Raw genomic sequence first — 16,627 nt, forward strand, 5'->3', positions numbered from 1 at the left:
GGAAAGAGGAATTTCCTGTATTTTGAACTGAAAATTTCAGGTGATTTTGTCATGCTAAGTAGTTGTCATCCCAGCATCAGTTACTTTCTTAACTCAGGCATTTCTATTCTGTCATCAGTCTCACTTTTGAAAAGGCAATATTTGAATTTCCTTGGGGATGTAGCTAGATGACCAGGCATGGGTTAATTTGCTAATGTGGCTTTTAAAAATGTTTCACTTTTCATCTACAGAGGCAGAAAAATTTTAAAATAGCAGAAGTTAACATCTTTTTCTGAATTTGCTTATTGCTTGTCTTAAAATATTGGCAAAATGATAATCTTCCTTCTCTTCCCTATGTGGGCATCAACCTCTACAGTTAGCCCTCAACATAACTACTTTTTGTGGGCAAAAGGTATTATTTAACTAACCATGGTAATCTGAGGCAGGTTTGGTGGCAGAGGTCCTACAAAGTGTTTTGGGTAAATTCTCACAGATGCTACTGATTTAAATTGGATATAAATGTGACAGATACAAGGCAATAAGAATGAAAAGTAAAAGCTGCTTTTATAAATCATATTATGACCTGGTCCATCAGTGTATATATTGGTGATGACCTTTTCAGAGATAAATCAGTTAGAACTTAAGGTCACCAAACTTTTACAAACCTTATTTTATTCTCAACACAGCATATCTTTATAAGCTGAGCTACAGTGTTCTATACCAAATTCAAGAACTATTTCACAAACTGAATCACACATGAGTTTGTATATATACACAGAGGTTCTTAACATTTTTTGTGCTATGCACTCTTTTGGCAGTTTGGTGATACATATGGACCCCTTCATAAAATATTTTAAAATCACTGAACAAAATATGTAGGAATACAAAGGAAACCAATTACATTGAAATACAGTTTCAAAATATTGAAACAATAAATATGTGATATAGTTATATATGTACTTCTACATTAAGGCACTAAATAATAAAATCTATTAGCAGATCTAATAACTACTGCAATTTAGAAGTAGCAATGAGCAAAAATATTTTGAGATACCTGTGACTACTATAATGTGCAATGAAAAATACCTGTGATTTCTATTAATGACAAAGTGACAGGTACTGCTAATATTACTGTGGTTTGTTGCCAACATTCACAATTGAAGAAAATGCTAAATTGTAGTTAGAGAAAATAAAGTTGTAATTTTTTCTCACCTAGTTCACAGACCCACTGAATTCTTTCCATGAACCCCTGAGAGGTGGGTCTATGAAGCCCAGGTTAAAAACTCCTCATATACAACATATATAATATTTTACAAAGTGTCGGAAATGAGACATTTGTGTGTGTACACGAGTCAAAATTAATCTGAATTGAAAATCACTTTTAAGGTGCTTAAAAGTATTTTTAACAGACAAAACAATTACCACAAAGAAGATCCCACAGGGAAAAACAAATACTTACCCCTGAAGCACAATAGAACAGTAACCCATTTGGCTGTAATGTTCGGAAATTAAAACCTCCCTCAAAGCCATCGAAAAAAGATATTTTCTGAATTGAAGCAATGAAACTCTGTCCATTGAAATATGCTCTGCGAGATATCTGTGTGCCAAAGAAAGTAGGAATACAGTGTTTGGATAATTATCAAAAAGCTTAAAATGCCCATTTCTTACATACCAAAGGCCTTATCTGCTAGTTCCTATGTTAATAGTTATGTTTTAATTTCTGGTTTATACTGAAATTCAGGCATGCTAGCCTTCCTTCTGTATGCCTCTAAAAGATGGGGTTTCAGCTTCCCTACTTCCTCCACCATGAGTGAGTGAAGATGCTCACGCAGCCTCTCTGGGCTTTGGTAGCCCCAATCATTCATTGAAAAGTGAAGCAACTGGACAAGTCACAGAGGATCCCCACAAGCCTTTTTAGCTTAATGATTCTTCTTTCCACTGGTGGCAGAAAAGAGCCCAAGGTGTACACAGGATTACAGAGAAAAGAGCTTTTTCAGCTTTTAAGAGCAGTACGTTTCTTGTCTATTTATTAAAAACCTTTTGATCGTGTACTTACAAGAGAGTCTTCTGGGCATCCATAACCAACTCCCAGGGTTTCTGTCTGTTCTAATAAATTGAAATCTTTCTTTTGGAACTGGAAACCCTTCATACATCCTCTGAAATTGATATCCAGGGGAAGGTGTACTCTTAGGGTCCTGGAAAAGAAAATTAGTCTTTACTGATATAGCCATGATGATGATGGTAGTGGTGGTGGTGATGATGTTACCCTACATATGTAGGATATAAAAATTTGATTTTATTTATAGTTATTTTTAATAGCTGTATAATTATTCATATTCTCATGCCTTCTTTCATAAGCACACAGTAATGTCTAATCTTTGCATACAGAACAGCTTTATTCTGCATGAAGCCAATTAGTTTACTTCTTTATAATTTTCAAGATCCTTTAACTTACATTAGCTCATTTTATCTGTATAACAATTCAGTGATATAGATGGTGATGTTATTATTTCCCTTTTACCGATGATTAATAGGTTGAACCATAATGAACTGACATATGTATGGGTCAAAAATTGGCAGTTTCACATGGTTTACCTATAAAGTGAAACAGAAATATTAAGTAATTCTTTTTAATGTCACAAGTGGTAAGTTAGGATTTGAACCCGGGTCTTCAGTCTTCCACTAATCCACTTGGGTCATGAACTCATTTACTTGTCCTTAATGTATCTGCAACACACTAATCAACTAAGGCTAGAGAAGTTTTTAGTGAACGTTGGGCCTCTGGAGCAATAGGAAAGTGAGAAATCCTTTATCTTTAAGATTAAGGATGGCATTTTGCTCAAAACTGTAATCCTAGCACCCATCTTTATAGCTAATAGATAGGAAGTACCCAAGAACATATTATTGGATATTGTATGAATATGAAGTTAATTTTGAGCAAGTTACAATGACTTCCATGTATTTTAGGTGAACACTGGCCAAATTAAGGGGTAACAGTCCCACTTTACTCTGCTCTGACAAGATCATACCTGCATGATCACGCTAATTGACAGACTGAGGTGCACATACAGCAACCATGATGGTTAAATATCCCATGTGGCATGGCTGAAGGAATTGAAGAGGATATTTAGTTTGGAAAAAAGCTTACGGTTGGGGCCTCATCCCAGAACAATTAGAATTTCTGGAGAATGGTCATGGGTAACGATGTTTATAAAAGTTCTCTAGTTTATTCTAATGTGAAGCAGGGTTGAGAGTGACTGGACTGGAATATCCTAAAGTTGTCTCTCAGTTTTAAGAGTCTCTGATGCTATGAACTGATGGTAGCGAGACAGCTGAAATTTTGAATATATTAATGTTTCATTATACTTAATTCACAACCCCCACAGGCTTAAAATTTTTGTTTACCCTAAGATGCTGTTTGAGAGTTCAAATAAGTCTAAATTAATACTAAAACAAAAGTAAATGAACACAACGTTTCTTTGTTTTCACATAATACACATGCTCCACCTTTCCTCTTGTGGATAAGAAATACTGCATTAGACTATGTTCTAAGAGTAATAAATAATTAAATCTGTAGATCACATCTACTAGATGACAATTTAAGGGGGTCATGAGGACTAGCTGCACAGGGCCCATGGGTGAATGGCTGTGTGTGTGCTTCTGTAAACGTGTACAAAAGTAGTAGGTGGGAATGCTCAAACATTTACTACACCTCTCCTGGATGCTGAATCCTCAGCCCAGTGCTTCGTTAGGAACAAGCAGCTTAACAACAGCAAAAAAGCTTACCTTGATTCTAAGATTTCTGGGGGAGCTCCTCCAATGTATATGTCTGTAAAAGGTACTTTCATCTTTTCATTGTCCATGCTCTTGACATGTCGTCTGTCAACTACCAAAATCATTTTCTTATCATTGTGGTAAATGATTGAGATCTGGGAGAAATAGTGCATAGTAAGTTGATCACTGCTTAACAATCACCTTTTTGAAGACTGCTATATATTTTAATTATTCTGGTTGTAAGAGCTGGGCCTCCATGTTCTTATGCTTGTTTGTTCACAAAGCGGGGAATAAGATCTTCCTTTCTTACTCACAGACATGAAAACTCTTACTTGCATAACCAGAAGTTCATATTTGCTGGAGAAGGGTTTCCATATGGAGATAGGGCTAGCCCAAGAAAAATTTTGCTATGAGACCAACTGTTTTATTTTGCCCCTCTGAGGGGTTCAGGAAAAAAATTATAAACAGTTACCTTCTGGGCCCTGGACTGAATGCTGCCAGGTGTCATTTTTTGGTGGTGTAGTGAGATGCTTTAATGAATGTGGGAAAGTGCCAGTCAGAGAAATAGTTAAAATATTCTTTGTAAACCATCCTCATGAAGGCTATGGACTTTGAACTGAAAAGAGAAATATAGCCTCTAGTCTCTGCATTTTAGTTCAACTTAAAAGATATTATGCCTTTTATATATTTTATTAAAGTGTAGATTTAAAGTAGTTGTTAGTGAAAATAGAAGAAATATATTATCCGTATACTTCACATCTGTTCAGGACTAAAGAGCACTCTTTGTGGGTTTTCTTTATAAGAAAATCTGTGTTAGTATTTTCTAAGTTTTGGATAAATGGTTTAAAAGGAAATGATTTACTTATATCTACTCTTTTTACATTTAATGGGACTCAAGGAAAAAGCAAAAAAATGGCTGTGTATCTACACTCTCATTTTCAACAAATGTATAGAAGTGCCATCATAATCAAGAGATAGAGTATTAATGGGAGTCTTTTGATCAATGAAGCAATTAAAATGAATCTTCACTGACTCTTTTATTAGAAACTCCAATATGGGACTTCCCTTGTAGCACAGTGGTTAAGAGTCCGCCTGCCAATGCAGGGGACATGGGTTTGATCCCTGGTCTGGGAAGATTCCACATGCCGCGGAGCTACTAAGCCCGTGTGCCACAACTGCTGAGCCTGTGTGCCACAACTACTGAAGCCCGCACGCATACAGCCTGTGCTCTGCAACAAGAGAAGCCACCGCAATGAGAAGCCTGCACACCGCAATGAAGAGCAGCCCCCGCTCATGGCAACTAGAGAAAGCCTGTGCACAGCAAAGAAGAACCAATGCAGCCAAAAATAAATAAATAAATAAATAAATTTATTAAAACAAACAAACAACTCCAATATGATAAAATATCCATTCTTTTAAAGCAAATGTTATCCTGGAGTTGAGTAGGTGAGGGCCTTTCACTTGGTTTTTATATGTGAAGGTATTCAGTTTAATTACTTTCTCACCTATCTCATTTGACCATCTGATTAGATCAGTAGATCTAAATACAAATAAAACAAAACAAAATACTCAAACTGCAATGATCAGTACCTCATGGTATTTTGCATCATTAATTTGAGCTTTCTTCATTGTGTCTTCAAGATGCACAGGGCCGTTGCTAAACCCAAAGTCATAGGACACATGTAGGTAACCATTGCGCATTTCCAGGCTGAAAAACATACTCTGTGGAGAAGACAAAAAGTTATAAGATGTGAGCGTCTGCTATTATGAAAGAGAAGGTTTAGCTGAATTTGAGAAATAACACTGTATTCTTTATTACTGAAACTGTTTGCAGACTAAAGAAGTCTCATGATATTCTTATTATGAAATAAAAATCACAACTACATCCATATCAGCAGTTATGTCTCATTTATACACCAAAATTTTAATATTTATCTACAATTTAAAACAACTATATTCTATTGTTTTTCATTTACTTTGTGAATTAATGAAATTTAACATTTACCTTATTGACCTTTAACAATCTTGAAAACAGAGTATTATAGACCATATGTATTCAAACTGCCCTTTTTTAAGGCAACATTTCAAAGTTATAACAGGCCAATAGATGTGATTACATTTCACTTTAAGAGCAAAACTGGTAACATTGAAAAAGAATTCCAAGGTATGCTGAAAAGAATCTTAGAAAATTATCAGCAAATATGGACCTAAGAAAAAGAGGGTCATTCCTGTGTTATTTTGAAACACTGGAGTTATGTAGATAAATACGGAATTATTATGCACTTGGACCATGTGATATTCAAGAACCAAAGTAATTCTGTAACACTCAAGTAATTTACTGGTCAGTCTTGCTTGTTTTAGAAGATAGTGCATAGACACAAGAATTCAATGGATTTTCGGGACTTCCCTGATGGTCCGGTTGTTAAGACTCTACACTTCCAATGCACAGGGGTGCGGGTTTGATACCTGGTCAGGGAGCTAAGATCCCACATGCCTCTCAGCCACAAAACCAAAACATAAAAACAGAAGCAATATTGTAACAAATTCAATAAAGACTGAAAAAAAAAAAGAAGAATTCAATGGATTTGAAAAATAAAGTATTATGGAAAGTCCCTATTTCACAGAAAGTGATCTTTTGGGCAGAATTTATATACTCTTGAGAATGTGGAACAAAATCCACTGAGGTATAGAAAGAAAATATTTCAACTTCTATTTATACTCATTTTAAAACTCTAAAATAGAGAAAGAAGCTAACTTTTAATATTTAATACATGGATTGACTCTGGGCCTTCATTTTGTCCTTTGGATGGATTTTCATGGGATTTAGATTCACACAGTATGTGAGGCTTTGAGAATGAAGTTCCACACTTGAAGGCAGGCCATGGCCCCCCACTCATTTCTTTGTGTTTAGCCTATTGCAATTATTGACGTTTATGTGTGCCTGGTTACGTGGATTTATGAGTGAGGTCACTTAATAATAGACTATTTACAGTAATTTTCTACTGAGGTACAGTGATGTGAAAATATTTTGAGACATGTAGATGTTTGCAGATTATTTCCTGTAAGTTACTAAAAATGCTGTTAAGTTTCAAGGGGGTTACACATTTTCCTTATAAAATGAATTATTCTAAATTTATTGACCTTTATTTGTGATGACAAATGTCTTTTAGTAGTATAAAACCTACTAGCTACTAAAAAAAAACATACTTGATCTGTAATTTCAAGGTAGGGGCATTGTAACAATGGATGAGAAACTATTTTGGCAGGGAAGAAAGTTGTACTCTGGAGAGATGGTTTTTTTTAAAAAAAATTATGTATGTATGTATGTGTGTATTTATTTATTTATGGCTGCATTGGGTCTTGGATGCTGCACGCGGGCTTTCTCTAGTTGTGGCAAGCGGGAGCTGCTCTTCATTGCAGTGCGTGGGCTTCTCATTGCGGTGGCTTCTCTTGTTGTGGAGTATGGGCTCTAGGTGCACGGGCTTCAGTAGTTGTGGCACATGGGCTCAGTAGTTGTGGCTTGCGGGCTCTAGAGCACAGGCTCAGTAGTTGTAGTGCATGGGCTTAGCTGCTCCGCGGCGTGTGGGATCTTCCCGAACCAGGGCTCGAACCCACGTCCCCTGCATTGGCAGGCGGATTCTTAACCACTGTGCCACCAGGGAAGCCCTGGGGGAGATGGTTTTTAAAAAATGTATATGGGAAAGTTTTCTATTGGTAAGTAAATTTGTTGATGAAAAGAACGTAAGTATACTACCATAAAAACTCTCATATCTGCACTATTAAAACATTTCTGGAAAGAAATTTCTAACCTGTTTAAATGTCTTTCAAATGAAGATTTTTAACGGTCTTGAATTCCTTTGTTAAAGTTTACAAAATGATACGATATCTGATTACCTTGCAAGAACTGACATCAGGAAAGATGAAAATCTGCCAGCTGAATTTCAAAGACAACTTTTGCCAATTGGTGAATGAGACTGAATAACCGTACCATGATTTAGTAAGCACAGCCAATCATATATTTCCTACATTTTTATTTATATGAGGTATCTTGTCTAGTTATGATAGCCAATAGAACTTAGTATTGAAATAAACTGGACTCAGGACAAAACTTGTATCACAATGCGTTTAATGAGACTTTCAAAAATACTTAAGCATTTTTAATTACACTGTTCTCACTAACACTGCCATTAATAATTCTTGTATCATTAGCAAAATAAAATTAATTTTATTTTACTTCATCTTTATTTTAAAATTGTATTTATTTTTATTCAGTTTTTATATAAATTATCTTTTTCCTAGTTTTGAATATTATATTCATATGTAGTATATCATTAATAAATAAAGAGATGTGTGTGTGTGTGTGTATATATATAAATATATATACACACACACACACACACATATATTAAGCATGCAAACTTCTTTTTAACTGATTAGGGCATATGATTTAAAAAGTCAGTGCTAAATTTCTGTAGACACATGCTCGCCTAGATCTTGGTGCTGATTTTCCTTAAAGTTCCCTTAGTTTATTAAAGGGGTTATATTTAATATACATCCAAAAACGTACTGCAGGGAAATGCATCTCATGGCTGCTTTTACTTACTGCTGACATCATTTCCCTGAAGGAAAAAAACCCAATTTTGCTTTCTAAGCTAAAACTTCAGTTTGATGGCATGACACACTCAACCTGGGAAGTTTCCTAGAAACATGCACAGCAGAAAGTAAAGGCAATAAGGGAGAAGATGTAGAATTTTTATTTTTACTCACTCCATTGACCATCAGGAGCACAAGGCCGTTGTCAGCTGGTGTTCTAACTTCTATGTCAAAGCGAGTCACCTGACCGAATTTCCCTCTCCTTGTGATATCCCTCACCACGGCATAACTAGAACCATCGAAAAAATAGCTGGCAGCCCGACTCTGAGTAAAGGCCAGTTTATCTCTGAAATAAAAATACAAGGATCATATGAATATGACAGCTTCTGTTATGCTTTTCAAATGAGGCCCTTTTAACCCATTCTCACGACATTTTTCATGGGCCTTAATAGCATTTAAATGAAGTCCTGATGTCTGCATGGGAGACACAAAGAAGCATTTAAACAAATTGTTTGTAATGGATTTTTTTTCTCTACCCTATGTGCTAAGATAACAGAAGGTTCCAGTGAGACCCCAGTCTCTGGAATCTGAAACCAAAGCTGCAAACAAGTAGTTTAACACTTTTAATAATAGTGCATGCTCATTATGGTAGAGAAGAACTGAAAAGTTGTGTGCAGGCATGACTATTATGCAGTTTCAAAACTGGTTTCCCCCCAAAAAAGATTGAAAACCTGAATATTTACCCACACTTGTCTCATCTGCAGCTCTTGCATGGCTATCAAATTTTTAGTACTCTTAACACGTTCTTACCTGGCACAGGGCACTGATTTGGAGGGATCCATATTATAGATGTGCTTAAAGTTGTACAAGCTGATCACATCATTGTTCAAAGTGGCCAATTCCAGGCAGCCAACGAAGCCAGGCAGGTTTAAGCTGGCAGGGAGCTGTGAAACAAGGTGAAGTCAACTGTGCCATGACCACATCTCATCCAGTCCACACAGATCAGGCAGTGAGACAACAGTAGGTCAAGGGGACCTTCCCACTGATAGGAATATCTTTCTAGACCTGAGTTTGTGTCTATTCTATGCTAAACCATCTAGAATAACAAAGATTTTTCAGTTGTCCATATCTTAGCAGAGAGGGTGGGGTTTATTGAGCATATAATATGTGCCAGTCACACACCTGACTGTGGATTCATGACCAAAGTCAATCCTTACACCAGCTCTGTGAGGTAGGTATTCCTGTCCTCACATAAAGAGAGGGAAAGTAATTCTCAGAGAGGTTCAATAATGTGCCTCTCACTAGTGAGTAACAGTTTTGCAACTGAAATCCTGGATCAACTCCCTGTCTTCCTGGGCCTTTCCTGTATCTGCCCTTCAACAGGTCTCATCTCCCCTCCTAGACCCCACCCCCTCCCTCATCCTAGGTATTTCATTTCATGCCTGTATATTAGCTGATAAAACAGAATTTCTGAAACTGTCGCCTGTAAACCTGAAGACTAGCTATAAACCCACAAGGTAGGTGGGGGTAATTAATTACATATGCATGTATCAGAATGAAATAAATTGATATTCAAGTGTTAGATATAGCTTGAAAGTATTTGATATATCAAGTGTTAGATACAGCTTGAAAGTATTTGACACTATGAAAATATGGGTAGCACAGACCAGATTTAAGCAGCAGATTTATAGATCCTAATTCAGAATTCTACCACCCACTGAGCTAAACTCTTTTTTTAAAGATATTAAGGTTTCCATCCAAGCGCTGAATCACTGTAGGCTTTATGGACTTCTAAAAACAATCACTATAGATTTGCAATAAGTCAAAATATAGCTGGACAGCTCACCTTGAAGTTTGAAGGCACGCCACCAACATAAAACACAGTGTCCTCAGGATCCAGATCCAATAAGGAGTCATCTCCCGCAAATTCCCCCTTTTTAATAAACTTTTCTTCTGCGGTGCTACTTAGACTTGGGACTGTTAAAAACACCTTTCCGTGTTTTCCTACCCTGTTCAGATAAAGAATTTTCACTCTTTATTAGCCAGATAATTCGTAGAAAATATGTTTTTTTTTTTTTTGCGATACACGGGCCTCTCACCGTTGTGGCCTCTCCCGTTGCGGAGCACAGGCTCCGGATGCGCAGGCTCAGCGGCCATGGCTCACGAGCCGCTCCACGGCATGTGGGATCTTCTCGGACCGGGGCACAAACCCGTGTCCCCTGCATCGGCAGGCGGACTCTCAACCACTGAGCCACCAGGGAAGCCCGAAAATATGTTTTTTTTTTTTTTAAATGTCAAAATGTGAATGTCCCTTCATCACAGAATTGGTGATTTGATTTTGTCACTTTCATAAGCATTTATATAATGTCAACAATCAAAGGGAAAGGGAAAAAAAGACATTCCATCTTGGAATCAATTCATGGATTGGCCAGATTAAAAACATCTAATAATCAGATTGCTCTTTAGAAGTGATGACTATTCTTTCTAATTTTTTGTTTTCCACTAAGGTGTTTGTGAAGGAGTACAGGAATAATGGAAGAAAGAGGAGCAACATCCATAGAAAGACTGTGTGTGTGTGTGTGTGTGTGTGTGTGTGTGTGTGTGTGCATGAGTGCATTCAATAGATTTTTTATGAAATTTGCAGATGAGCCCTGTGTCACGGATTCACTTTACCTTTCAATCTTGACAATGCTGAAGTAAGCAGGCCAGGAACTGACAGGCTTGGAGTCCAGGGGAATCTCTACATCCTTAGTTCCCAAATTATAAACGTACACCAGGTTATCATTTTTGATTGCAAGACCCATGTACTCTTTTTTGGCCTGAAATGTCAAGAAGTCTCTTAAATAAAATCCATATGAATGAATATCATCTTTCATTCTCATTTCTTTAAAAGACAATTAGCAATCCAGATGCTTGGCTGTATATAAGGCATGTCTGGCTTGAATTATTACCAAAGTGCCCATTAGACTGGGCAGCGCCTCGTTCTTTGCAGCCTCCCTGTGGCTGCATCAGTGTGCTGCCCCTCCCCCCGATCCCTCCATGCCTGTCCAAATATACCTTGGGCAGGAGGGCAAGCAACTGTGGGCTTGTGGACATTTGATGGCTGTCAGGAGTGTGCTAACCTTGTTTGGTTAATCTGGGGATATAATGCAGCCTGGCAATACCGATTGCTATGCACCTTCAAAGCAGGGGTCATCATTAAACATAATAGGCCTCTGTACTCTGGGTGTCTTTGAAATGCTGCATTCACACTCCTCAGAGTTAGCAGTGTGAGGCCGATATGAAGAAACCACAGAAATATCCCACACAGAGAAGGAATTACTTGTCCTAAAGTCACTACTTTAGTCTTGGCCTTAAAATGGTCTATACCTTTTGAGGTGCTAGAATAGAAATTTTGTTTATTTGCACAGGTAGCTTTGTTTTAAGGCAAGAGAAAAAGCACTTATCTTTCCTTTCAACATTATTCCATCATTTACAACCACATGCTCTTACGTTTTTGCTTCCGAGGTATAGGACGAACTGATCTGCAGTCCCACCCAGCTCTGGTTGCTTCACAGGAGGAGGCTTCATGTACAGGCTCAGGGACGTAAAGGTCTTTAAGTCATCCATTCTGGCTTTGGGATGCACTTCGACTGCCGACTGACCATCAAACATCATGGAGACTTGGATCTGGAGTTACAAAATTATTCCATTAAAAGTACCCCACAGAAATGGGCATAGTGCTTTCCCATGGTTCTCAATGGGCTTCCCTCATTCCTTATGAGGTCTCTGAGCTTTACCCATGACCTCCAAGCCTTTGTTTACTTATGTCCTCAACTTGTTGGCGAAAGGATTTAAGGAAGATAATACAGTTTAAATTTAAAGTGAGGTGAAAGAAAGCAGAACAAAAAGGTGACAAAGTAGGTCTAAGAATGAGGATAAATATGCATTCCACAATGAACTACATATTTGGTTAAGGTGAACTAAACCGCTTGAAGGGATACTTGGTGAGTTATACAATTCACAACGCCCATAAAATTAACAACTAATTGATCAGGAGAATAATAACTAATCTTGGGTACTAATATAGCTAGGACCTTTTCCCTAGGGTCTTCAAAAGAGGAGCATGGGGTGAGGCTGTGAGCAATATCCTTGACCATGTCTGGACAGTTGGGAGGGGTCTAGAGGCCAGCTTTGAAGTCTTAGATGGGGTCTTAAAACCTGGCTCTGCCACTTACTAGCTATGGAACCATGAGCAAATCACTTAACCTGTAGTTTCCTCATCTGTAAAATGAGGACAATAAATTTGTTATGAGAATGAAACCAGATGATAACTGTAAAGTGTTTTCCAGTGCCTGGCTTTATCATTATAATAACTGTAGTGATGAGTTCATTAAGATGTTTCTTATAATGATCCTTAGAAAGGCATCACAACAAAGCAGGATTTAGTAAATACATTTCTAAGAGGCCCAATATAACGTGCTGAACTGGTCTGATTCGAGGTGACTTTCAGAGTATTAATAAGTAGATGGTCTGTGTATATTCATGTCGTTTATGCAAATATTTATGAATAAGTAGATGTATTACATAACTGAATAATATTAATTTGATTAATACTGATGGTCAGTGAGTTCAAGATTATATTTCCAAGTGCCTAGAGTGCAGCTGTCTTATGTTGCCAGTTGAGTAAAGCACAATAAATCTTAATGAACAATCAAGCAGTGTATGGGATTAAAGTTCCTTTGTAAAAACTGAGAGTTTGAAAAAGATGTATATATGCATAGAAAGCATCTCCCTTTGGGGAGCTGTGTGGGCCCCAAAGGCATTGCCAAGACTCTCTTCAGAAAATGGTTTCAGGTGATTAAGGCCCCCAAATTCTACCCCATAGAAATAAAACTACCAGAAGGCATTCACAGAAACCTAGCATTGGAAATGCCACTTCTTGACAATAAATCTTTTTTGAAATGTTCTTCAAGGTATCTAAAAAAGGTGATTTGTGGGGTGGGACCAATTATCATATATCATTTAAAAGTTGGGGGCTTCCCTGGTGGCGCAGTGGTTGAGAGTTCGCCTGCCGATGCAGGGGACACGGGTTCGTGCCCCGGTCCAGGAAGATCCCACATGCCGCGGAGCAGCTGGGCCCGTGAGCCATGGCTGCTGAGCCTGTGCGTCCGGAGCCTGTGCTCCGCAACGGGAGAGGCCACAACAGTGAGAGGCCCGCGTACCGCAAAAAAAAAAAAAAAAAAGTTGGGTATATTTACCAATAATAATTTCCTTCATTACAAAATAGTTGATTTCCAGTTCTTAATTCTGTCAGTAATTAGGACCAACAGTCTGTTCAGGCTGACTCTCAATTGAAAAAATAAAACCATATAATTTGGTTGTAAAAAATAATGCTGGTCTATAAATTAATAAAAAACAAATTAGAAAGGGGGCCAAGAACAAGCCATGTTTTGCCACACTGAAAATGTTAATTGCTGTGTCAGGATATTTCCCATCAATGCCAGCACTAGTTATGGTGTTGTGTTGCTTCTGTATAGCATCTCAGGATGAGGTCTTTGTTGAAATTGTTCAGTTTAGCTGCTATGTGTTAAGCCTGTAGAGAGGTCAGTAAAAGCTTCATATCATCTATGTTGCACTAGAGAATTCTTTGAAGAGGTAGATGAGCAAGATTATTCCATATAGTAACTGCACAAAGACAGCTGTTAGGATAATGAATAATAATAATAATAATAAAATTGAGTCTTTTAGTGGGGTTAGCTTTCCTTGATTCCTTTTGCTCTACGAGCTTTGTTGACTAGGTTAAATGTGTGCTTCTTAATCTTGGTTACACATTAGAATCACTGAGGAGCTTCAAAAAAATACAGGTTCTGAGCCCTTCCTCTAGAGAGCATGAGTATTGCTTTGAGGTTGGGACCAGGAATTGGTTTGGTTTTCAAAGCTCCTCATGTGATTCTAATGAACGGATGGAGCTGAGAACTACCAAGTTGGATAATATAGTAGAAAGTTTCCAGCTCTGGAAGCTGCCCAAGGAGCCTGAGCTCAGCCTCACGCTATCATTATCACCCAGTGACTGATGACGACTCCTTTCACTGGTTACCTTGCTGGCAACGCTTCTGGTCTGAGCAATGAGCTCTCGGATCCTCTGGATACTGGCAGAAACGTTGCTTGCAGGCCGCTTCTGCTCTACCGTGCGAAGCTGATCCAGGAGCTGAGGGACAACCTCTGTCAGATTTCCAACTGCAGTTAATAAAAATTAATCACTTGAGTAGATATCTCAGTATTAAGTCTAGTTCAGGAATGAGATGAAGAGACAACAAATACATGGTTACTTCTGGTAGAACTATAAGAAATTATTTTTAATTCTGAAAAATTAGTAGCTAAGCCCAAAGCATAATCAGTTCCTATCTTGTGACATTTATAATACATATTGAACTATAAATTGTATGCAGAGCAAGCTGACATATAATGTCCACTTCTAAAGGGCAGGGCCCATGACAAATATGCAGATGTTCATTTCACTATATAGCACAAGTTCTGCTTGCATTTCTAATATAACTGATATAACAGGTCAAAAGGAATGCTGGGCAAAAGGAGGTGGCATCTTGTTTTCCAAAATGCCTGTTCACGTATCAGAGTGCCACTGCAGTGGTCCAAGCAGAGGCAGAGCTAGATGGAAGAAACAAGGGAGCATCCAGAAAAGTGGCAGTTGTGCCAAGGTGAGGGGCAGCCATGGTTTATGGTCCCAGACAAAGGTGATGGTAGGAGCAGATCTTACTGACTTTTTAGGTTATATTTTGCTGTGTGGGGAGGGGGGATGTATAACACACACAGAGAAAAGAGCACAAATCATAAGGATACAGCTGGATGAAAGAACCCCAGATACAGAGAATGCCATAACTTCTCCAAAGTTTCATGGACTGGAGCACTGGCTCTCCATGTGTGGTCCCCAGACCAGCAACATGGAGGTGGGGCTCAGGTGATTCCGATGCACACTAGTGTTTGAGAACCACTGGACTTGAAAATAAATATCTTTAGGCAAACTCCTATCTAAGGGTAGGGCATGGTCACTGAGCATTAGCAGCTGAACAAAAGCAAGCCTCTTCCTGGAGCCAAACTAAACTCAGATTCAGAAGAGTATGTCAGTGAGGACCTAGGAAACTTCTCTTTTCTGTACTTAGGAAACAAGGTGCTTCTCCAGCAAAAGGAATGAAATCAGGTAAATAATAGCTACTATCATGTAGTGTATTTGTTAATACAGCGGTAAATATTTGTTATTTGGATCACTGACCACAATAGCTATGCTATAAAATGGCTATTGTTATAGTATAATAGTCTTCAACATCAGAGGCAATAAAGTATGTTTAAAGCATTACATTAAATGCTGATTATGAAAATGTGTACAAAACAGGTTTCTCTACCCGCAATTCTCTCAGAGAAAGGGAGCCACTTTAGAGTCTTTATGAAGTCTCATATTATGGTATGCTTTTTAATTTACTTTGTTTTGAACCACAAAATGCTATTTGAGGAAAGCGCACAATCAGTGTTAGTCCTAGATGGTTACTGGAATCACTGATGGGACTGAACAAGGAGGAAAAAAAATTAACACCAATTTAGTAAATATTCCTGAGGCAATATCTTTACAAATGTAAATATTGGATATCACGTAGGCAAATTTTTTAAAGATTAAGTTTCAAAAGAAATTGAGCGGTTACATGGAGGGCTCATGAATATATACTTAAAAGATGAGTATAAAAGAGCTATCTTCCTGTTACAGGAATGGATATTGTGCCCTGGGATAAAATTTCTAGCGATGGACAAATCCATACGTGGATTTAAAAAGTTGGTTCTTAATCCAGATGAAAGTGAAGGGAATACGGTCTGCAAAACCATTCTGGAGAACTGGAAGTTCTAATCATGACAAAGACATTGATATTTAGGAGGTACGAAAAGATGGAATAAAAATATGAGACTGGAAAATAATTCTCAAGTAATATGTGATTTTAATATCTATGTATAACTAAATTAATTAGATAGATATCAACATATTTCATCTTCATTACTATATATTCAAGTTGGCCAACAGACTTTACTTCTTAATGGGAAGCTGAAGTTATATTTGGCCATATTCAGTGCTTGTTGGTAATAACCTGCTTTACTCAGGTAAGGAAAAAGCAATGATGTTTAGTAACAGCAGTGCTGTTTAGTAAATTTTTTTCCTAAAAGCAAACCAATATTTTGTTAACATATTTATTCTAACAGGTGATTGCCCTTCTTCCCCAAAGAATCAATCTTACATTGA

The 16,627-nt window shown here is 37.7% G+C and overlaps 1 protein-coding gene across 1 annotated transcript in view; it reads right to left on the reverse strand.

Annotated features, from left to right (window-relative positions):
* The window catches only part of LAMA4 (laminin subunit alpha 4), a 150,817-nt gene that overhangs the window by 20,711 nt on the left and 113,479 nt on the right, over window positions 1-16,627 (reverse strand). Inside the window, exons 18-27 of the mRNA XM_030760289.2 lie at window positions 14,426-14,565; window positions 11,839-12,015; window positions 11,020-11,165; window positions 10,193-10,355; window positions 9,157-9,290; window positions 8,521-8,692; window positions 5,344-5,475; window positions 3,766-3,908; window positions 2,036-2,174; window positions 1,439-1,576 (exon numbers count right to left, since the gene is read on the reverse strand). Of these exons, the coding sequence (XP_030616149.2) occupies window positions 1,439-1,576; window positions 2,036-2,174; window positions 3,766-3,908; window positions 5,344-5,475; window positions 8,521-8,692; window positions 9,157-9,290; window positions 10,193-10,355; window positions 11,020-11,165; window positions 11,839-12,015; window positions 14,426-14,565 (1,484 nt within the window). The remainder of the gene's footprint in view (window positions 1-1,438; window positions 1,577-2,035; window positions 2,175-3,765; window positions 3,909-5,343; window positions 5,476-8,520; window positions 8,693-9,156; window positions 9,291-10,192; window positions 10,356-11,019; window positions 11,166-11,838; window positions 12,016-14,425; window positions 14,566-16,627) is intronic.

This window comes from Delphinapterus leucas, chromosome 12 (assembly GCF_059928025.1).
Source record: "Delphinapterus leucas isolate spDelLeu-1000000601 "Yukka" chromosome 12, BTC_Dleu_Yukka2, whole genome shotgun sequence".
NCBI classification, from domain to species: Eukaryota; Metazoa; Chordata; class Mammalia; order Artiodactyla; family Monodontidae; genus Delphinapterus; species Delphinapterus leucas.